Below are 24,641 nucleotides of genomic sequence, written 5' to 3' on the forward strand. Positions count from 1 at the left end.
TGTTCTGGCTTTTTTTCTCCTATATATTAGCTTTATTTACACTAGAACATAAGTGGAACCATACAGTATTTGCTTTTCTGTGTAAGGATGCCTACTTGATGTAATGTTTTTGAGATTCATTCATGTTGTTGTGTATGTCAGTAGTTTGATTCTTTTTTGTTGCTGAGTAGTATTTCATTGTGTGAGGATATCACAGTTTGTTTACTGTTCTCTTGTTGATACCCATCTGAGCTCTTTCCACTTTGGAGTTATTATGAATATACCTGCTGTGAGCATTCTTGTATAAGTCTTTTGTAAGTATAATGTTTCATTCTCTTCGGTAAAAACCTAGGAGTGGGATTGCTCAGTCACAGAGAAGGTGTATATTAGGTTTTATAAGAAATTGCCATAGCTTTTCCAAACTGATTATCCTATTTTATATTTCCACCAATGACACATGAGGGTTCCAGTAGCTCCACTGTCTCACCAACATTGGCTGTTTTCAGTCTTTTTAATTTTAGCCATTCTGGTGGGCATGTGGTGGTATCTGCTATAGTCTGAATGTTTGTGTCCCCCTAAAATTCATATGTTGAAATCCTAATGCCCAATGTGATGATGGTATTAGGGGTTGAGGCCTTTGGAAGGTGATCAGGTCATGAGGTTGGAACCCTCACGAATGGGATTAGTTCTGGTGTAAAAGAGGCCCCACATACCTTCTTACTCCCCTCCACCACATGAGGATACAACTAGACATCTACTACCAGGAAGAGGGCCCTCACCCGACCATGCTGCCACCTTGATACTGGACTTCCAGCCTCCAGAACTGAGATAAATAAATTTTTGTTGTTTATAACCTACCCAGTCTGTGGTATTTTGTTATACCAACCCAAACAGACTAAGATAGTATCTTATTGTGGTTTTGATTTGCATGAAGATGGAGTTTTTAATGGCTTAAAATTTGAGTAGGTGAAAAGAAGAGAGAGAAAATCTTGATCCCAAGGGTACTAAAGGAGGTGTAATTAAAGAAATGGGGAGCATACAGGCCAACTGAAAAGCTAATTTGATAAGTAATATATTTAAATTTTACTGAGTCCAGGTTAGGAGGAGAAAGCCAAGAAACTTAAAAACGTCAGAATCAGCTAATAATAAAGGAAATATATAAGGAGGAAATCTTAGACGAGACTAAATGAAGATGATGTATTCTATGTACACGCTATAGAATTCTATACATAGATCTGGGTAAAATGAATAAGAATCTTAGGAAAATACAGATGAGAGACGAGTTATCATTATAGTGTTACCCACTTGTAGGTACGCGTATTTTTATTTCAATGCTATTCCTACTTAATAAACCTTTTGAGTTTATTATGCAGTTATAATTTTATCAAGTTGTAAGGTAAATATTCTTGAAGAAATGTACAGCCATATTAATTAGTCATCAGGTATAGAAAACACGGATAGACTTACTAATAATTTTTGTGTCCAAATCATGTTGTGTCTTCTGTATTTAAAGAACTTTCAGAACTAAAGGAGATATCAATTTTATGTGTTTTCTTTGGTCTCCCTGGACTTTAATAATTTAGGATAATCTACTTAACACTCTGACCATTGTAAGCTAATGTTTTTTTTAAAGTAAAATATTACATTAAAGGAACATTACATTAACTTCTTTTGCATTCACTTAAAACATCCACTTATAAAATTTTCTTTGTATAACATCCTGCAAATTCATAACTCTCCAAATTTCAATTTCATAGTTTTTCCATTTTTGGTTAAGAAAGTACATTAACTACATTAAAAAAAATAAACTATTTCTCTGTTTCTATTTTAGGTCGTATATTAGAGATTCCCAAGCAAGATTTTTTTCAAGAAGCAAAAACTCTCATTGCCCAACACTATAAGAAAATAAATGAGGTTAGTGCTTTGCATTTATCTAACACTGTATTTTTCAGGAAACTAATAGCAATTTTCGTATACTACAATAATTGATCCAAATGATTGCATGAACCCTAATAGATTTTGAATAGAAGAGAAAATGAAATCCTTACTAGCTATAAAAATTGATTTCAGATTGCATTTAAAAATTAAAAATTTTTAAATTTAAAAATTTAAAAAGATTTTTCAGCTCTACAGCTTATTTAATTACATATATTTTAAGTTTGCACATTTAATTTAATTTTTAATGTTTCCTGTTGATGAATTATAACAAGTTTTTGGATTAAATATCTCAAGTAAATATCCCTCTCTAAACACTGTTAGGCAAAGCTAAACTAGAAAATATACTGTGAGATGCGTCTCCCTTATGCCACCTGCATGACATGCTTACCTGTATCTTCTCCCACATCACTTTGTATTAGGACTGTTTACCAGTCTAATAGCTCCTTGAGGGCAGTAACTGTCTTTTTTTGAATGTTGCATCTCTAGCAGTAAGCCTTGTGTCTGGCTCAATAAATAATTGCTTAATGGCATGGATTTGGAAGGTGAGAAGGAATGAAAGGGAAAGGGGTGGCAAAGAGGCAGGAGGATGGGTACAGGGTGAAATTTTGGAGGAGGGCATCTACAGAGGAGATGGGTAATTTGGGGAGCAGCTGCCGTTGTGACAATGGGCCTTTGGAGACAGGTGAGGGCAGGGGACTTAGGATGGTTTACTGTGTGCCACACTGTTCTTCTCCATTTTGAATACTTTAAAAAAAAACAACAGAATTTTAAATAAAGATTTTAAGTATTTTTCCATGCTTACTGTGAGGGGGAAGAGGATTATAATTTTTACATGTGTTTCTTTTGAATGGTCCTCTAGGCTGATTGACCATAGGTGGTTTTAATCTTGTAATCAACACTGTTAACATTGCTTAACTAATTTTTGCCTCTAATCAATTAAAAGTATTTGATTTCACTAGTAGGCATGTGAGATGAAAACTTCACTGTCTTCACAGTTAGGTAACTTTGCCTTAGAACCTTGACCTATTTTTAGAATTTTATCTAATAATAACAGCATAATATTCTACCTTTGGTTGCTTGGTAAAATGTAATACTAGTGTACTAAAACCTCCTTATTGGCATCTTCTTTTTTTTTTTTTTGGCCGTGTCAGGTCTTAGTCGCGGCATGGGTGATCTTTCCTTGTAGTATGCGGGCTTCTCTCTTGCTGTGGCGCGCGGGTTTTCTCTTCTCTAGTTGTGGCGTGCAGGCTCCAGGGCGCATGGGCTCTGTAGTTTGCAGCCCGCAGGCTCTCTAGTTGAGGCGCGGGTTCAGTAGTTGTGGGGCATGGGCTTAGTTGCCCCACGGCATGTGGGATCTTAGTTCCCCAACCAGGGATTGAACCCGTGTCCTCTGCACTGGAAGGCGGATTCTTTACCACTGGACCACCAGGGAAGTCCCCTTATTGTCATCTTGAGTTGGCAACAGCTTGAATTTGTCTAAATCTTTTCTTGTGGGGAGGAGGAGAGCTGTAGCTCTAACTGTGGGCCAGAGAATTACTAGACTAGAACACTTATAATTGTTTGGATAATTGCCTGTCAGAGACCTGGGACTGTATTATTTTTCTATTGCTCAAAGTAGTCAAAATTAATAAGCAATTAAGTGATTGAAAGGCTCTAAAATACATATCCAATTAGTAATATGCTTTTTTTGAGAATCTACCTCCATGTATGAGCAGTTATTTCTGGTTCAACAGAGAGTTTTGGGGGCGTTAGCATTTTTTTGACATTTGAAGATTCTCCAAAGATGGTTGAAAATAAATTCTTATATGTCTATTTGAAAACTTCTATTTTAAAATAGACTTTAAAGCTGTATTAGAAAATATCACATTTGAGGAAAAAATTACTATTTTAAAATTCATATATTTGTTAAGTTGAATGTAACCCTCATGCTTGTTAAGGGCTTTTGGAAAACTATAAAGGATAACATCTACTTTATCTGATTATTGTCATGTGCTTTAAGTAAATCTTATACAGTAAGGTACTTTGTAAAATATATTTAGTAGATATAATTTTATTAATTTATTAACAAAATTTATTACATAATTTTTTATACAGTTAATATTAAAATAAAATTTTATTAAATTTATTTTTGTTTTGTTCATAGAATAAAGTTCCAGGTACTTCTATAAATGTCTTTAGAAATAAACATCAGAAACCGAAATCTAGCAAATTCATACCTTTGGAGATCAAAAAAAAGGAAACACTTGATATGGTCCGAGAACTTCAGGCAGCATACAAAATGATTTGTTTTCCCAAAGACTGTTCCAAAAGTGGACATTCTGAGGAGGCCCCATCACGAACTTCTTTCAAGGAGCCACACATTTTCAATGTAAAAAAAAAATACAAGGGGTCTATAGATCTAATTGTGAAAGGTAAGTTTTTGGTGGAGCAAAGACATTTAGCAAGCCAGCAGGCAAAACTGTTTGCTTATGGTGTGTTTGTAATGGAATTTCCTTGTTCAAGCAAAATCCTACACTTTAAATGTTAGCAGTGAAAGGTAGGGAGGCATGATTAAAAGAGCTGGTAACCTCTGGGAGCCACCAGAAATTGAGAAGAGGGCATCCTAATGGGAGAGAGGAATGCAGGGGAACAAAACGGATTAGCCACTTCTTCCAACAGACACTGTTACTAGAGCGTGCAGCGGCTCATGGCTCTGGATTCTGTTGTTGAGCAGGGTAGGTAGGGTAGGCAAGCTATTCGTGAGTGTGTCCCCCCAAAACCCTAAAGGGATTTTTGGGAGCTATAGAGTTTCCTTTAAGACCAATTGTGATAAAGGTTTATTCTCTTTCAGGAACTTGGTAAGGTGGAACCTGGAGGTCTATTTAAGCAAAGTTATACTGTTTTCTGAGACTAACTGGTTTTCCTGGCTGGAATGACCTCCTTTTTTTAACATCTTTATTGGAGGATAATTGCTTTACAATGGTGTGTTAGTTTCTGCTTTATAACAAAGTGAATCAGTTATACATATACATATGTTCCCATTATCTCTTCCCTCTTGCATCTCCCTCCCTCCCACCCTCCCTATCCCACCCCTCTAGGTGGTCACAAAGCACCGAGCTGATCTCCCTGTGCTATGCGGCTGCTTCCCACTAGCTATCTATTGTACATCTGGTAGTGTATATATGTCCATGCCACTCTCTCACCCTGTCACATCTCACCCCTCCCCCTCCCCATATCCTCAAGTCCATTCTCTAGTAGGTCTGTGTCTTTATTCCTGTCTTGCCACTAGGTTCTTCATGACCTTTTTTTTTTTTTTCCTTAGATTCCATATATATGTGTTAGCATACTGTATTTGTTTTTCTCTTTCTGACTTACTTCACTCTGTATGACAGACTCTAACTCCATCCACCTCACTACAAATACCTCCATTTCATTTCTTTTTATGGCTGAGTAATATTCCATTGTATATATGTGCCACATCTTCTTTATCCATTCATCCGATGATGGACACTTAGGTTGCTTCCATGTCCTGGCTATTGTAAATAGAGCTGCAATGACCTCTTAAAGTACATTTCTAGTTATAAGCTTTCATAACTTCATCTGTGTTTTTCCTCTTTTGTTATTGCTTATTATGTTATTCATTCATTTGAATATTTTCATTCAATGAGTGCCTGCTCTGTGCCAGGCAGTATGTTCGGAGTTGGAGAAACAAAGCTTAAAAGGCTCAGAGAGTAATGGTGGGGATAAATACTTGGGTAATTTCTTATCATATAGTGTGACAACTGCTGTACTAGAGTCAGTACAAAGCATTATGGAAACACTGAGGAGTAACCAACCAGATGCCAGAATGAAACTTTCTCAGACGAGATCTCATTAGAAATGGGTTTTAAGGAGAAGTTTGTTAAAGGTAGGTGGTAACAGGAAAGGCCATTTTGAACACTGGGAGAAAAATATTAAAGCTCTGAAGGACAAAAGAAAGTGATATGTTTTGGGAAAGGAGAGATACAGTAAGAAATGAAGTTGGGGAGAGGGGTGAGGCTAGGTTTTGATGTGACTATAATAGCAGACCTAGGAGTTGACCCTATGTGTAATGGAGAGCCAGTGATGATGGGGGTGAGGTATGACCAATTCTTTCTGTTTAGAAAAATAAAACTGGTGGTAGAAGCTGTGGAGAGAATGGTGGCAGAGAGATAAGAAAGGAAGCTGCCCAGAAAAGAGATGGTCCATGTAAGGGATGGCAGGGGCCTAAAGTAGGGCAGTAGTGAAGCATGAAGTGTGGAGGAGGGATGTTCCAGCAGCATTTCTCAAAGTGTAGTTTTCAGAACACTAGTCCTGAGTGATTCAGCTTGACATAAGTGTTCTTGGTTAGATGAGTTTGAAAAAATGCATTTACTTCTTGGAGATTCATATTGAGCATTAATATATTGAAAACTCTAAGAAATACTACAGAAAAGAAATCTGTTTAATGTTTTTTAACCTGGCTATCACCAATTTGTTTGACCAAAGAATTCCTAAAGAAAGATATTCAGGTTTCTAGACTGGAAAGCTCAACAGACATCATTAAGCTGAGTTAGGAATTCAGAGGGAGAAGCAGATTTAGGGCAGGTGAAGAAAGGGATGTAAAAGATAACAAATTCAGTTTTAGACCTATTAAGTAGACATGCATATGGAGATAACCATTAGGAAGTTGGAAATGGAGGTCTGACACCTAAGAGAGAGATAGGTGAAGGTTCAAGATTTATGTTGTGGGTTGCTGCTGTACTGAAACTGTGGGGTTCATGCATTTGTTCAACCAATATTTATTTACTAGGTGAGATATATAGAGATAAAAGATATGCTACTTGCCCTCAAGAAGTTGAAATTTGCTATATATAATTTGTGTGTGGTTGGATGAAGGAGGATAAATAGATGATTATAGCACAGTGTGACCGACTACAATAAAAACAAGCTCTACTGCTTTGAAATCAATTGGAAAGATACCTGATTCAGATTTAGGAATAGGGATGGATTCCCAGGAGATTTAAAGTCTGGCAAATTTTGAAGGATGAATAAGTGTTAACTCAAGAAGGAAGAAAAGTCCTATCTAGTCAGAGCGTCTTGTGTCTACATGACAATGAATATCTGAGAAAGTAATTATAGTGTACTTGAGGGAACTGAAATAATTTTACATAACTGACATGAGGATTGGGGAGTAATTAGAGATGAGACTAGAAGAACATTGAATTTTAACCTAAAAGTAATCCAGATGTTTTAAAGAAAAGTTGCAGTGGTCACATTTGCATTTTAGAACATATACTGTCAGCAGAGATGAGGTATGATGAATTTTGGAGGCACAGAGACCAGTGAGGAGACAGTAACTCCCACGAGAAAGGATGACTTGAATTAAGGCAGTGGCACTGGGGATAGAACTGAGGGGAGAGATTTTAGAGATATGTGAGAAGTAGAGTTATCTAGATTAGGTCAACAATAAGGTGGAACATAACAGAGAAGGGCTGTGGGATTCATTGGCTTAGTGGTACTGAGTGACAGCATGGAAGCAGATATAGCAAATTAAAGGGTTGGGGATGCTTCTTATGTATGCAATAAACTGGAATCTAAACCATGTATCTACTGAGCTTTGTAGCTCTAGGTGAAGAAGTTGGGAAACAGCATTATTAAAATATGTTGGTGGTTTGGACTGCCTTTGGGAAGTTTTTATAAAAAAAAGAGATGAAGTAAGAAAAGTATTGGCTGGTTTGCAATCAGAAATGAAAGAGCATAGAGAGGTACCAAGAATTTGGGTCCTTGGTTTTGAGCAAATATCTACTAAGACTTATCATTGTAGCAAAAATCAGATTAAGGGTATGTTTTTCCCAACCCAGCTCATTGTTTCAGATGACCTAAAGGCACTTACTGTTGAGAGACTAAGGCAGGGGGTAAAGAAGTGAGGATACAAAGGATATTTTAAAGCTATGTATAAAAAAAGAACTTTGAATGTGGTTATTGGCATGTAGAATTGGAAGAAAATAGATTAAAACGTCTACCAAGTATTTCAGAGAATTTCGTTGCCAAAGAAACCATGAACCTTGATTTAATTGAATGTTCAAAAGTAAAATAACCTGGCTTTGTCTGGAAGTGTATCACAAAGGCTATACAGTCTCCAAGTAGGATAATAACAAGATGTGGCCAAGGTGCAAGGAAAAATCTTCCCAGAGTTGACCCGGGGCCAATAAAAAAGTGAACAAGGGAGTGCCGCTCAGAACAGAATCCTTGTCTACTCAGAGAATTTCCCCACCTCCAGCGTAGGGGACTTCTCAGTGCCTCCCCAGCAGGATTCCATAACTTCTTTGGCCTAGTGATTGCTATGCATCTTCTCATTTCCTCTTTCACTAGTGGCGTTTTTACTGAGGTTATCCTATACCTGCTCCACTACTGGCTGTTGTGTGCTTTTGGAGAAAGGTGGAAATAATTTATGAATTTGGTGCACATTATTATTAGACCAGAAGGAGCCACATCTGAGCCTGATGGGAAAGAGTACAAACAGCCAGAGATCCTGGGCTCTGAGCTGCATGTAGTGCCTTGATGGAACTTTGGGTTGTCTCCTTTCTGTCGTGTCAGAGTATAAGAATGGATATTTGATGTCCAAAAGGGCAGACTGTGGCAGAGACTGGCTATATGCTCATCAAACTTATTATATCCTTTTCTTCCTGGTACTTGGCTAAAATACATTTCTCATGTCCCTTGTAGTTAGGAGGAGCTATATGACTGAGATTTGGCTCGGTGGATTATAGCTGAAAGTGATGCACATCCATAAAAATGTCTTGTGTTGTTCTCTCAACATGGCTCCCCACATTTTCAAGTATAAAGACTCTTTTTCAACACTGTTAAAACAATTGCAATTTCACTCATGGGAGAGTGGTAAAGTGCTTTTAATATCTGTTGATTGAAAAACTTTTGTTCGGACATTGAGTAAATATACAAAACTTGGTGAGTGAGAAAAAATGGTCATGACTTGATCCCTCATGGAACTTGTAGTCTAACTGAAGAAACAGATATTAATTAAATCATCACTTATATACAGATTGAGAGTATAGGACACATGAATGGACCTGGTCTGGGGGTCAGCAAAGGTTTCCTAGAGGAAGTGTCATTTGAGCTAAGATGTGAGAAATGAGAAAGAATTTCTTAGATGAGGAGTAATTCCTGGTTGGAATTCTAGGCCGTGGGAAAACTATTTGCAATGGCTCAAGTGAGGGAAGCACAGACGTGCTTTCAAAGAAGTGCAAAAAGAACAGATGTGGCTGCAATTCTGAGAAGGAGCTGGAGAGAGGTCAGCTGCAGGTGTCTGAAAGGCAGAACCTTGTTGTCAGTGATGATCTAGGACATGTTCAACAACTGGCTGTGGTGGGAGGAGGGAGCAAGCCTGATCTGCAGTTTTTGCCGATTTCCATAGTGTAAATACTCTCACGTAGCCGATTTCAAGCTACCGATGTGACATCACTGATCACTGGAGTTGGGAAGAGATGCTGACAGTCTGCTCTCTGGAGCATTTTGGCAAACACCATCCATACAGCTTGAGATCCTCTCGGGTCACTTCCTATTCCTGCCCCTGCTGTGGTGAGGTTCCTACTCCAGGCTTCCCCAGCTCCTTCTTGGCTTGGGACACCCACAGGAATGGGCTCAGCTCTGACACATGAGCAACCCAGTAAGGGAGGGTGAGGGCTGATGGATAAATGTTTCCTCCTTTCTTCCCCTGGGTGGAAGGGTCTCAGTTACATTCTATAAAGCTTCTCAGAAGGTCCCAAATCGTTAAGCAACCAGTTTCTTGTGGTGGTGGTCAACTCGAAAAGGATTCTTACATTATTTCTCACTTCTTTCTTGTTTTATTTTTTTCCCTCATTGTTCATTCCTGTTCCCTAAGCTCAAGTCCTTAAAATACTCCCTTAAAAATATTTTGGTGGCAAGTTGTCAGTACTTGCTGAAAGATTGGGGGTGGAGTGTGAGGGAAAGGAAGATCAAGGAAGGGTGATTCTTAGGCTTTAGGCCTTATGAACTGGAAGATAAGAATTGCCATTTCCTGAGACTGGGGAGAGAGAGAGATAGAGAGAGATGCAGTTTTGGAATAGGCAGAAACCCAGAGTTGAGATTTAGACACATTATGTTGAGGTTCTTTTTATCAATACATACATATATAAATGAAAATGTCTAATAGGTAGTCTGTTATGTAAGTGTGGGCATATAGAAAAGGTTGGAGTCATTAACGTAGAGATCAATGTCCAATAGAAATATGTTCAATAGAAATGAGAGCTACAAAAGTTGTAACTGAAAATTTCCTAGTGGCCACATAAAAAAGTAAAAAAAAAAAAGGCAGGTAAAATTAACTTTAATAATAGATTTATTTAACCTAATATATCTAAAATATTATCATTTTAATAATTAGTATAAAAATTATTAAGGGATATTTTACATTATTTTCATCTTAAGTCTCCAAAATCCAGTGTATATGGTAGAAATTGGACTAGCCACATTTCAAATGCTTAATAGCTACAGTTGATGAGTGGCTACTCTATCGGATAGCAGAGGTATAGATTTTATTTACAATCACAGACTTAGATTAGATCACCTAAGAAGTAAATGTAGGTAGAGAAAAAAATCCAAGGACTGAGTCCTTGGGGGTTTCCAATATTTAGGGAGCAAGAAGAGGAGTACCCAGCAAAGGAAGTGGAAAAGAGCAGCTAGGAGGGAAATCAGGAAAGTGTGAAATATGTTACTCATGTTTCAATCAAGGAGGAGGAAGGCCTTAGGAGGAGCAAAGAAGGAGCTCATCCATTGTCAGAGGAAGGCAGGGTCTGGGCACAGACACAGGCCTTTTGGTAGATTAGGTGGTGCAGTTGCTTCTATTTTTCAGTGAATTTAGAAGTGAGGTCTTCACTTGAGGATGGGATGGGAAGTATTGGAGTTCTGAGGAGTGAGGAGAAGCGTGAGATAAACAAAATATGGGAAAGAGTGAAAGTTAATGGACTATGAAAAGATAGTTTGCTGTGAAAAATAAAATCCACCCCCCCCTTTTTTTAAGAGAAAAGAGAAATTATTGGGAAGTGTCCATAAAGATCAAGGAAGAAGTTGACTTTATCCTTAGAGTATGGAAAGGGTGTAACCCCTTGAGAGCTGCTGAAGAAGCTATGCCCTTAGGAAAATAAGAACCAGAAGATGGGGGAACATATAGAGACATAGCTAGAGTATCAATTTAGCTGATGAGAGACCTGATGTTTCTTAGGGCACAGTGAAGAGTTTTGGGGGTGATTCAAGGAAGGAGGAAATATTGAGGGTCTGTGGAGATTAAGGTAAACAGCAAAGAGAGTGAGAAGACTAGTTCTCAGGGTCTCTTAGAAAAGGTGAGTAATCCCATCTTAATGATGGTCTGTCTCCAGGACCAAATCCCAGCACCGTCTCCCCTAAGAAGCTTGGGGAGCTTCGGCGTCTGCCCCACCCGCGCACAGCATCCTCAGTGGCCCTTCGTCGTGGCAGCCCTGCCTGACTGGACCACACTGGCTCTGAGTACCTCTGGGTGTCTGGGGCGCTCGCAGGGAGAGGGGCGCCGCCACCCGACACCAGCACTCAACAAGTGCAATTAACACGACCTGGGCCTCGGTCCTTCCAGAAGTTGCCGGGGTTCCTCTCCTGGAGTCCTGGAAAGACTGCAGGAAACCATCCAGTCGCATGTAGCTCCTGTTAAATGTAGAACAACGACCAAACGCCATAACCACTGTGCCGCCTAGGTCACCAGCCAGGCCGGAAAGGTGGCGGGGCTTTTCTTTTGGGGGGTTGTTCTCTTTAGTAGTTTGTAATCACGAGGCGAAGGTTTTGGGGGGTGTGGCGTGGGAGAAAGGAGTGAAGGATTGATGAGGAGCACAAGGAGGACGGTGGTCCTCCTGACAGTCCTATGACAGGCTCTGCTGAAGTCAGAGACATTTTACTAGGAAAGTGCATGTGTTCCACCAGACAGCTGTGAAGCGCTGATCTCAGAGTTGATATTTAAATCAAAATTGCAATTCATTTCTCCAGGGTCTTATCTCAAAAAGTGTATATTAAGTCTGTAACTTGGATCTATTTTTTAAACATATTTCCAATATTCACTTCAGTGTGAATGGATGCATGATCTAAGATATCAGTCACATTAATTCCAGAACTTGATTAAAGTTTGTGAGATTAGAAAGCAAAGTGAGTCCTGTGTGTGGGGTACATGTGCCTTTTGCTCATGCTGCGTTGACAAATTTGGTTGCGTTACCTTCGATAAGCTGAACATCTTATGTGAGGACAGGCCAAACATTCCTTGAATTTAATCCAAGGACATCAACTTTAAAAATACAGTGTAACAATTATAATATCAAATATCTTTAGTAAATATGTTCCCTGTGCTTGCATGTAATACATGCCCATATTTTTCTTAATAGAGCAAAATAAAAAAATATGAAATGATTTCCTTTCTGAGTTTATAGCTATTCTACAGTGCTGCTTAACCAGTTTCTATTTTCATGCTGCCAGCAACTTATGGGTCTTGATAATTAGAAATCACATGTAAAACTCAGTTTTTTTTAATGTACATTAAATATTAGTTTATAGTTACCATATATTATATAGTATTCATCTACATATGCATTTCCTTGGGAACAAAAAAATACTTAGGTCTAATTTGAGTCGTTTAAATTTGAAAACAGATTTTAGTTAATCTCAATAAGATGTCGTGATATTCAGGTCAAGCAAATATATTTAGGGGATATTGGATTGTTCTCTAGCCAATTTGGAAAGGAGTATGTGTGTGTGCTCCAAATCACAAATCTATTCCTTTAAATATAAAATGAAGGCATAATGAATTTTAACAATGCTTTAAGATAAAGAATGTTCATGCTTTAAGATTAACAATGTTTATAAAGTCCTTTATTTTATAGTTTGATGACTTTAAGTATACTAGGATATTAACAAATATATTAATACTATTTTTTTACTCATTCTCACAAAATTATTTGGAGGAACTTAAGACCAGCTTCCATAACAATTTATAAGAAACGTGGAAGCTAGAGATTTTTTTTAATGAAGTGGAAAATAAAATTGAGTTAGATATTACAAAATAATTTGATTTTTGAAGCTTTGAAACTTGAAATATATTTATCTTCCTCCATGTATGAAAACAGACTCTAATTGAGGGATTTCTAAATGAGGGAATAAATTTGGGATAATGTCTTTAGAGATCATCACACAGAATTTTGCAAGTGCTTCTCTGCTTCTTTTAGTTTCTTTCTGCTTTAGATATCTATGTTTCTTCCCATTTCTTGTCCGGAATTTTCTTTTGCTTGTCTATAGTATTGAAGAAAGAACCTCAACAGAATTCTTAAAATTAGCAACTGAAAAGAATTATATATCTGAGCAGCCAATGTCTTGAACATAGTCCGTTCTAATTTATGCTTTTTCTCTTTTTGTACTGACCTTGTGAGCTCTGAAATAGAAAGATGCAGGATGGAGACTCAAAGTAAGACAGGAGACTCCGTACCTCTGTAGTAACATGGTTTACCACACTGAAGTAGCCACAAAGTTCATAACTTTTAATAAATTAATAGCATCTTAAATATGAAAATTACTAAAACATCATAAAGGATTTAGAGACAATAGAAAGGCATTCTTTTTACCATATACCTTCTACTAATTCTCTTACTAGCCCCGAGGACAGCTTACAGAGAACAGAAATCTTAGACTAGATTAGTGACTTGCAGAGATTTTCTGATTAAGTACATTTGTTCCATGCTTTGCATTTGACAAGGAACACAGGCAGAGAAGAGTTAGGAGGCTAGTGACGTACTTTCCAGTGGGCAAGGGTCCTTCCTAGGTCATTTGTGCATAAGCTTATGTACAAGTAGATAATACCAACTTCTCTGAGGAGGTAACATGAGAGCAAGTTGCTTCCTAGAAATGGTTTCCTATTTGTAGTGAAAACCTTCTTCAGTGGACATTTGTTATTTTTGGTTGGCCTCTTGGTGTCCTTTAACCTGACCTCTGGTAGCAGCACTCTGATTTGACTTTGGAGAAATGCTCCTCCCACTATGAGTTTGTGCAGTTTGGGCAGGGCTGTCACCCCACCCCCTAGCTCCAGGGTTGGCATGTGATTCAGGCACAGTCAGTGAGAAGAGTTCATTCTCCTGGCCACAGCGATGGGTGGAGTGATTGGGTTTAAACCAGCAAGGATGTTGTGAGCTCAGAGGTACCAGAGAACACGTCAGGGAATTCTAGAATAAAATCAACATGGGAGAGTGAGCTGAATGATGCAGAGAAATCAAGTGCTGATGACATTGTTGGAGCCTCTAACCCAAGCTTTGCTGAAGACAAATGTTACCTGGATTTTTCAGTTTGTATGAATTTGTGAATTTTCCCCTTTTGATAAAGCAGCATAGTTTAGTGGCTCCCTGGAACGTAGGAGTTCAATGCCCTAGACTCAAATCCCAGCTTTCTCAGTCATTTGTTTCTTCTATTTCTTTAACCTAACTTGGTTTTCTGGTGGTTTTCAGTGGTTGTCTGATGGAAGCACCTTCCTCCTTTAGTCATTGTTGACAAAATTACACTTAAAGTGTGTGTAGTAGGCTGAATAATGACCACCCAAAGATATCAGTTCCTAATTCCTAAAACCGGTAACTGTTACCTTCTTTGGGAAAAGTGTCTTTGCAGATATGATTAGGTTAAAGATCTTGAGTTAAAGAGATTAGCTAGATTATTTTAGTGGGCCCTAAATGCCATCACAAGTATCTTTATAAGAGAAAGCCAGATGGAGATTACAGACACACAGAAGAGGAGACAGTGTAACCATGGAGGCAGGGTTGGAATGATATGTCCACAAGCCAAGGATTGTGGGCAGCCACCAGAAGCTGGAAGAGGCAGGAACAGATTTGTCTATAGAGCCTCTGAAGGTGTACAGCCCTGCTGGCACCTTGATTTTGGATTTCTGTCCTCCAAAACTGAGAGAGAATAAAATTCTTTCATTTTAAGCCACCCAGTTTTGGGTAATTTGTTACGATGGGCATAGAAAACTAATATAGTGTACTTCCAAAACTAGGTTTCAATTCTAGACGTCACTTAATTTTTTTTTTCCTTGTTATAATGACTACCGAAGTGTGATCAATGGGCTAATTGTTTCGACTTGCATTTCCTCATTCATGTATTTATTCAGCAGCTCTGTTAAGCTCCTACTTGAGCCAGGTGCTGTATACCATTGGCTCTACTCTCATGGAACTTTCAGTTTAGCAGTGAATTACCCTTTCTCTCTTATAAAAAATATAGATATTGTAGGGTTTTTTTTGTTGTTGTTTTGTTGTTGTTGTTTTGTTTTTTTCTGGTGATGGGAGTGGATAACCAGGGTTATAATAAGGAACACCGCCCTTTCCCTTCTGAGTTTGGAGCCAACTGAATTGAGGAATAAGACCCAAGAATTGGGCAGATGGAGATTGAAACGTTCATTTTGTTACGGAGAAAGCTGATGAGAGAATTTGGCTCTGGAAAAGTAGCCCCGTAGCTTGTTAATGCTCTCCTAGAATGAAACTCACCTTCCCAGTCGTAGGCAGTATTTGCCAGCAGCAACCTCCCACTCCTGCCCTCTGCACAAAGCAGCACTTGTCCTCTAACTCAGCCTTGCAGTGCAGAGGAGAGTTTACTTGCTGGCTCCATGCTGGCAGGCTGGAGAAACGCCAAAGGGACTAATCAGAGTGAGGAAGCGGGCTGGTGAGTCAGGCCTTCTACTCACCAACCAAAGCCTTGAACTATTCTTTCTAGCGGTACCCTCATGTCTCTTGTATAACTGAGCTAAGAGAAAGAATAAATGTATCTGTGCTCCTCAACGAAACAAATTCCTAGCATCAGAGGCCACTATGTTACTAACTACTTGTGGGATTTGCCTAGAGTCTGAGGTTTACGTACCTTTTGGAGGGTTTGGAAGAGGAACAGCCATGAAGTGGGTTTTAAGGTAATGAAATCTTTTACTGAGTGGCATGTAATTTCCTCCTAGCAATGCTAGGCACTTTGGGACATTAAAAAAAGTGTAAGCCATGGAACATTTCCTTCCTCTCAATGTATTATACGTTGTAGCCAAGGGACCCACAATTATTTCTGTCCTGCTTTGTGGAAGTGGGTCGAACCCAATCCCTAACATTTGTATTACTTTAACATTTTTCAGGCACATATCTGATCATCACATCCTAATTGGTAAATCAAGTAAAGTTAACTTTAAACATTGAGGCTGAATTTCTTATTAGAATCTTAGTTGTCTTTCTGAGATCATACCTTTCTGAGATGGATGTATGTTTATATAAAAGAAATCAGCAGAAGCTAACTTAAATGACTTCCCTTTTTACTAATTTTGAAATGGATTTTTTTTTCTTTGCTGTCCACATAAGCTAAAGAATCTTAAGACCATAATCACATTTCCAGTAAGAAGAAAACTCTTTTGTCATTTTGAGCCTACATTATTAATGTGTTCCCCTAACTTGTCCCCCTGCCTCTGATCTAAACCTGACTTAATCTTTAAACAAAGTTATGCCAGAGTGATTTTTTTTTTTTTTTTGTAAAATGAAAATCCTACACTCTTTTTTTCTAAAATCCCTCAATGCTTCCCCGGAGCCTAGAGGATAGAGGAAGTGAAGTTATGTATTTTATGCATCCCAACTATGAATATTTTTAAAAACTTGATCAACCATGATAGAAGAAAGAGTGAATTATCTTTCTATTCTTTTTATGGAAAATATGAAATTTTTGTTGCATGAAGAAGTAACCAAACACTATATAGCCAAAAAAGTAGGAAAAAGTATTATAGAGGTATATCTGGTAGTTAGGTAACAAAGATATTGTTATCCTTCTGGATTTTGAAATGTTGTGATTATTTGTCAGTTTTTTAGAATTTGTCATTTGTGTTGATAACCAGAAAAACCCCACTTCTTTAATTCTAGCGTTCACATTCACACCTCATTTTGTGTTTCTGCTTTGACAGTCACTTCCTTTAGTTTGGCCCCACAGTTTTATGTCTTAGTCCCCAAAATATCTGACTTCACCACTGATGGAGAGGCAAAGTTAGAAGCAGAACAACTGGAGGCTGTGGCTGTAAAATAGAAGCAGTGAGATGGTGACTTGGATTAGGGTGATGGCAAGTGTTTAGGGTTTGGGTTTGTTCTGAAGGTAGAAACTTCAGCAGGATTTGCTGATGAGTTGGTCATTGCATGTTATTGGAGAGACAGAGAAGAATCAAAGATGAGCAATTCATCAGCAAATCCTATTGAAGTTTCTACCTTCAAATCAAATCCCAAAAATGCTTTTGACCCAAGTTACTGAGGATGGAGTTGCCATTTACCAAGATGGGGGAGTCTATGGGAGGGACAGATTTGATTCTTATGAGAGGTTCAGTCCTATACTGTCTGAGACGTCTGTTAAATATCTAGGTGGAGATATTGAATAGAAAGTTGGTGTCTGGGTTTGGAGTTCCTGGCAGAGGACTAGACTCAGATGTCACTTTGTGATACCTCAGCTTACAGTTAGTGTTTAATGCCCAGAGGCTCTATGATATGCCATGGGAGTGAGTTAGAGGAGCCCAAGGACTAAACTGGGGAGTATTTAGAGGTCAGGGAAATGAGGAGAAACTAGCAATGATGCCTAAGAAAGGAGCATTAAGTGAGGAGCAAAAAAGAAAAACCCAAAACAGGACAGAGATGTGCTGGAAACTGGGTGAAAAGGGTGTTTCTAGGAGGAGGGAGTGTTTGATCAACTGTGTTGAATAATGCTTATAGATGAAGTAAGGCGAGGACTGAAAATTGACATTGAACTTAGCAATGACCTCAACATCTGCTGTTTTAACAGAGAGGTCAGTTACAAAGAATGGGTGAAGAGAAATTAGACAACAAGTAGAAGAACGACTTCAAGGGCTTATAGAGGAGAACACAGAAATTGGGTGCCTGCTGTGGGGAGGTGAGATCAAGAGACAGTAGGTCTTTTGTTTTCTGATGCGGGCAATCAAGAGAAGAGAGGAAAATCACTAAGAGAGGAAGGAGAGGGGAGAATAGCCAAAGCAATGTCCTTGAGAAAGCTAGCGGGTGAGAGCTGTTGTACAAGAAGAGGGGTTGCCTTTAGATTGGAATGTGGATGATTTTCACCTGCAGTAATGAGAGGGCACACAAAGTGTATGGGTACCGATGCTCTCAGGAGGGCAGCTTTGGCAGTCTCTTTTGATTGCTTTTGTTTTCCCAGTGAAATTGAAAGCAAGGACATCAGCTCCAAGTAAGGTCAGGGGGCAGTGCTGGAAGTTTGAAGAGAGAGTAGAAAATATGAACTAGAGAGGGGAGAGTGAATGGACTAAGGAGTTGTACTGTGATTACTGGGTAACATTCAGGTCCACTTGGGTTCTTATTAACGAATGTGAAATGAGACCAATCATGTTTTTGTTTCTCCCATCACATCAATTATTCAGGGTACAAATACCACAGAATAGGTGTAGACTTAGATTCAACTAAGGTTTTGTGTTTTCTCAAATGAGGATGACAGAATGCGGCGGGCAGGGGTGATGGAGTTGGGAGTCTATGAGAGAGAGTGGTCATAAAGATTGACTTTGGAATTTAAGCTGGCTTAAGGTATGAAGGTGGTGAGGGAGAGTGAAGAGGTGGTGGTATCAATGAATTACAGGTCCTGGTAGGGGTCAACAATTGTTGGTGATGGGGAATAAACAGAATGTGGGGATTAGAGAATAGGCAGCTTCAAATTGACTCATCAAGGAGCAGTGACTGGTACTGAAGAGGATTAAGGTATGAACATGAACACGAAAGGCTCCTTGAGGACAGACAATAGTTTCTTTTGTTTTTTTATAACCCGTACCTCAGCCTGACAGATATTCAATAAATGTTTCTGAATGAATTCAGAGAAAAAGTTGACTATCAGAATGGAGGGAAGGTGACGAAAGTAGGTCACTATGAGTCAGTTTTTTAATCAGCAACTGCATTTGTCCTCATGCATTTGTGGAGTGCACAGGACAAAAGACCCAAGCAGGTAAAGGGAACTTATTTTAATTTTCAGGCTTTGCTAAATGCAAAAATGAGAACATAAACTACAGTGGGGCCTCATAAGAACTGAAATCCCCCAGGAACTGAGGTCTCTCATGCAGCTTCTCCTGGTGGGACTGCTTTCCTCTGCTTTTCCTCACAGATGGGTCTCTTCTTCTCATCTTATACACAGACCAACATGGGCACCTCAGTCCTAAGTCAGTGTGAACTTTTGATTTCCCTCCACACATCTAACTCACCTTCTTAGTGCTCATGATTCTGGAAGAGGGACATGATGGGCCTAGGTTGGGTTAGGTGATCCCAAAGCCACAGTCAGGACAGGAGTGATGGTGATAAGGTACCATTATGGCCACTTAGGTCCAACCTCAAAGCAGAGTCTATAAACGAGGGTGGTTTGGGGGAAGGGGGCTGCATGGGACAGGCAAACCCAAACAAGTCAACTTTTTGTGAGGGCAGGGATCAGGCAGAAAAAAGCAAGACATGTTGAATTAAGCAAACATATTCTTGTATTTATAAGAACATATGCTTTAGCTAAAATAATCCTCTTATCAATTAGTGGATATTGCTAATTTTGCTAGCTACCATTACTATTAGCAAGCCTTGGCCACCCAATGTCTTCATAAACTTCTTTCCGTTTCCTCTGATGAGGCCACTCAGTTGATTTGTACCAGAACATACCAAGATAAGTTATTTTTCAGGTCAAATAACTTTTTTAAATTGACGTATAATTGATTTACAATGTTGCATTAGTTTCAGGTATATAGCACAGTGATTCAGTTATATATATATATATATATATTCTTTTTCAGATTCTTTTCCCTTATAAGTTATTAAAAAATATTGAATATAGTTCCCTGTGCTATACAGTAGGTCCTTAGGTCAAATAAGTTTTAAAATACAATACCCTTCTTCATAGCTCTCTACTACTGATTAAGCCGGCATTGTAAGGATAGCTTGGGCAGTAGCTTCATGATGTATGAATAGTCTTCCAGGATGAGGGGAAAGTGACCTTATTACCATTTTAGAGGAGCATTAGGTACTCCTTCTATTTGTAGCTCCAATAACATCTATCAGATTGCTTGCCTGTGTACTGATCTGGATTCCCTGCTAGAAAGTAAGCCTTTAGAGGGCAGGGATCATATGTGTCTTGTTTGTATTTGTATCCACAGTGCCTAAACAGCAGAATGATGGGCTTATTTAGCCTGAAAGATATTCTATAAATATTTGTTGAATAGTGCAGGGAAGGGGGTGTGAGTGTAAGCATGTGTGTAAATTACCAACCAGGTTTAAGCAAGCCTGGTGCTTCTTCAAACTATCCCATGTAATATTGAGTGGATACTTCTGTTATAAGGTTCTGATCTCCCATGTTACAGCTTAAGGAGACCGTGTGTGTGTGTGTACATGTGTGTGAAGTGTGATAGTTACTGTACAGAATAAAGAGACGATCCTAATCACCATCTGGCGTAAAACAGCTGTTGCCTGAGCTATTCAGTGCCCAAGGCAGTTATTCATTTCTCTGGCCTGCATGGATACTTCCAAAATGATTCTGTCACAGCATGTGTATTCTGGCATTCCCTCTGAACACTGGTAAACCTGGAGCCAAGGATCTATTACTGCCTGAAGTGTGGAATGTGTGACATTGATCATCCTCTCCCTGAGCTGGCACTGCTCTGAAGCAGCCTAGGAACCAGAGGAATGAGCCCACTGCCAAATCCATCTGGTTTTGATCCCATCGCACTTAATGAGTCAAAACATTTTTTTTAGAGATGCTTTATTTTTTTAACTATTCCAGAAGTCCAGTGAGTACTCTGACTATAGTCAGAAAAGTGTTTCATGTAGTCACTGTAGAGACATTCATGAAGACACATAAAGTGTTATCACATGTTTAATAGGTGCTCACAAGTACTTCCTATGTATGGAGTTGATGGCAGTTTCTACTGAAGTTTTTGATTTCCAGCTACACTAAATCCTAAGTGTGACCTTTAAGTAGTATTCAAAAAAAGACTCTGATACGTGGTTGTAGTTCTGTAAATAAATGACCTTTGATTTTTTATTTCTCAGTGAACGTTTGGAAATCTCTATATATCTCTACAAGCTCATTTTAAGAAACTAAAAATGCTTCCACTGTTGTTCTACTAGAAGCTAATTAATGGAGACTAAGACAGAGGGGCTAAGGAATGTCATATATTGAGCATCTGCTAATTATTAGGCACTATGTTAAGCCATGCATTATCAAGTCTTGCAAGATAAGCAGATCATTAGTTGCGTTCCACAGATAAGAAAACTCTGGCTCAGAGAGAGACCTGCTCCAGCTGCTGACCTCTATTGGCAGAACCAGGATTTGAGGTCTTTCTGACTCTAAGGCTTGCAAACTCCTTCCACTCATGTGCTGGGCTACATCCTCTTTCTTGGTGGCATTAGGAGCAGTCCAGGGTGCTTGGAGGACTGAGGATCTCTCAGGTGCTCTAGTGGTGTGGAATCGTTCTAAATCTTTTCCTTAATTCTTGTCTGCCTTGAGCAAGTCACTTTTCTCATTTTGCCTCATAAAACTCATCTCATCCTTGCTGCTTTGGAAAACTATTCTGTGTTTATGAAGAACTATGATCTTGCAAAAGAAAGGTGACATTTAATGTGCCCAACCTCATTCTTAGATAGTAATGAAAATGACACCTTTGTCATTTACATCCTGTAGCAATTGAATGCTTTTCCAGTTCTTCCAAAGATGGTTCCAAGTGGCAGTGTTGTTTTTAGTAAGTCCTCACAGAGGCATCCTGTGGATGAAAGGAAAGAATGCCAGGGAGTGGTGGCAGTCAGGTAATTCAGCCCTGATTTCTTGTGTGGATCTGTAGTCAAGTGTTCAACTACTGGCTGCTCCTTTCGAGTTCCTGTCTGACCAAAGCCACAAAGACCTGTTGCATTTTAGAAATTGCCCCAGAAAAGAAATGACATCTGAGGAGCCTATCGTGCTATGGATTGGAGAGCTCAAGAATTCCCGGGAAATGAACACATAGTTGTTGATAGTAAAAATGAAAATACAGCTAGTGTTACACAGATATTTTAAATGTTAGAATGTTTGCTTTCGGATGAACTTCGGCAATTGCTTTCTTTTCTTTTTATTGTGAAAATGGTGACCATTCTACATCTACCCAGAGAATCATTTCTAACAATACCACACTTGTTAATGGGAGAGTGATGGTTTTCTTGAGTGGGAAGAGCAGCAGGAATATGGGGAAGGATGGACTGTTTCTGGAAAAGAGGTGAGGGCATGATTACTTTGCTGGGCCAATAATAATCAACTGCCCAAAATGGCCATAAAGGTATTTTTGGTGTTCCTAGACAGTTTCCAAAATAAAATTATGTGAGTAGTTAGAATTTAGCAATGACACTGTGTGTTTACAATGTTAGGATCCAGTGCTAGAATTACCAAGGCCTTGGGTTTATACTGCCCAAGCCATTTCTTTGCCTGGCTTTTAAATGAAACCTTTCTAAAATTTGTACATAGTGCTTTTGCCTTGTTTAAAGGAAAAAAATCACAATAGCTGGAACCCCAATTTTTTCAAATCTGCCTTTTGCAACTGATTTTATTTACTTACAGTTCTATTACACTTAGAAAAAGATTTATGGCATCAGCAGTAAAATCAAAAGAGTGTGTGACTTTTCTAATCATTTATTTCCTACAGAAATTTTAATCATCCAGATCTCCAGATTTGGGTCTCTTACCCTTGAAAAAGGAATGTTTTTCAAGTGTTGATTTTCACTGTAACTAGAGGTTTTACTCCTATTGAGGTTGGCCTTCAAGTTTTATTTTCTTGAACCTGGAGTGAATTTCACATCTTCCTAGATTTGTTCCTGTGTCTGCAGCCCTGATATTGACATCCCATCCATAAGGGAATATTTGCACTCCTTAAAGAAGCAGCTTCTGTGGCTGGAGAGGGTGGGTAACAAGAAGACCTCGAATTTGTGCGTCCATACTGTGAACATAGTCCAGAATGATGGTCTGTGCGTGGAGGATAATGGGAGTCTAATAAGCGTGTCACACTTAATAAACTCTCTGCATCTGCTTGGGAAAGAATCTGAGATATAGAAGTGAAAATCAAAAATCAAGGTCTGGTTCTCTTGCTGCATGATCTGGCCAAATTATTTAACACATTGGATCCTCAGTTTCCTATTTTGTTAAATGGTGTTGATAAAAATAACTGCTGACTATATTGCTGCGAGGACCAAGTGAGATTTCTGTGTGAAAACATAATGTAAACTAGAAAATAGCAGGCACATTATTAATGACTCGAAAGACTCATGAGAACATATATGCTGATATAGAAAAGCTGATGGTTGTCTATCGGTGTAAAGCAGTTACAAAGTGCTTTTGCAAAAAGAAAATTTATCTGGAAATATGAGTGGGTTGACTGTGTTCCCTCCCATCTTTTACTTCCCCTCAGTCAGCAGATCATATTCCAACTTGACACCGGGTAGGGAATCTAAAGCTTGGTCTGATACATTTGCCTGGTGGTTATCTGAAAACTAATGTTCTAGTTTTATGTAAATGTGTTCAAGCTACATTGGTGCCCAAGTGTATCATTTGGTTTTAAAGTTTCGTGTATCATGTGCTTTTAAGGAGTTAATGAAAACTTAACTACTTAATAAACTGCTAGGGAACAACTGTGACAAGTGTTGGCATCAAATATACTGGGGAATAAAGTTTTCAGCAGAAGTGTCTTAATTAGGAGTGAGGCCAGGTTCCATTCTCTATTTCACCTTGGTTTCTGCTTCTGGTCAGCTTTATAGCCTAGAGTTTCGTGATTGGCTGCACATGAGTTAGATTCCTGTTCTGTGTGGTGGTTAATACCATTGGCAAGTCTGTGTAGATAAACAACAAAAAGAGTGCCAAATCCATTTGAGGACAAACAGCAGATCATGGTTTGGCAAGCATCCTTGGTCCTTTCATGTAGACTTAGTTTTAGGCATGGGAAAAATATGACTCCTGATGCAAAGTGAAAAAATATGTCAAGGTGTTTGAGATATTTTGCCTAAAACAAAATAATGGTATGAAATGTGAGGAAAGCTAAGAGCTGGTAAGAAAACAAAGAAAGAAATAATCATTTACAAATAGCTGTTTACCTCACTTGAAAACAATAATCAGGAATTTGCATTTCTTTAAAGCCTTTCTGTTGGTGATAATATCCCTACCCCTATTTCTCAAAAGACAATTATCACATAAAATGGCTTATAATAGAAGTGTTATTGCTTTCCTGGCGTTCAGCATGTAAGATTTTTAGTGGTATACTTGTCTTTTTTTTTCTAAGCACCTGCAATTATATTTACATTCTGACAAAATATAGTAGAGGTGGCACTTAAATCTCCAAGTTTCTGTCTACGATCCTAAGCAATTTTAGTCTTTTCAGCTCTGCCTATTTTCTGTAACAATTTCAAGTGCAGTTAAGGCACAGAAGTATCATTTTGTAAAGCTTCCACAAAGACAGTGTATTTTGGGTTTTGGTGCTAGATAACATCACAGTTATGTGCTTTATAATTAGTTTGCCAGATCTAGAATTAGCTCAGAATCAGAACCTCAGCAGTGAGGCTGTAAGAGCTTAGCTTTGAATGTGGGAAGAATTTTGACTTTCTGTGTGAGGAAAGAAGGGGCTGAGGTGCTGGCATTTGTCTTCAGTAGTGCTGAGTGGTTGGTAGGAT

The 24,641-nt window shown here is 38.7% G+C and overlaps 1 protein-coding gene across 1 annotated transcript in view; it reads left to right on the forward strand.

The window, feature by feature from the left end:
• Positions 1-24,641, forward strand: part of IQCM (IQ motif containing M) — a 483,123-nt gene that overhangs the window by 93,186 nt on the left and 365,296 nt on the right. The window contains exons 3-4 of the mRNA XM_061191607.1: positions 1,811-1,893; positions 4,061-4,328. Of these exons, the coding sequence (XP_061047590.1) occupies positions 1,811-1,893; positions 4,061-4,328 (351 nt within the window). The remainder of the gene's footprint in view (positions 1-1,810; positions 1,894-4,060; positions 4,329-24,641) is intronic.

The sequence above is a fragment of the Eubalaena glacialis genome, chromosome 5 (genome assembly GCF_028564815.1).
Source record: "Eubalaena glacialis isolate mEubGla1 chromosome 5, mEubGla1.1.hap2.+ XY, whole genome shotgun sequence".
Classification (NCBI taxonomy): domain Eukaryota; kingdom Metazoa; phylum Chordata; class Mammalia; order Artiodactyla; family Balaenidae; genus Eubalaena; species Eubalaena glacialis.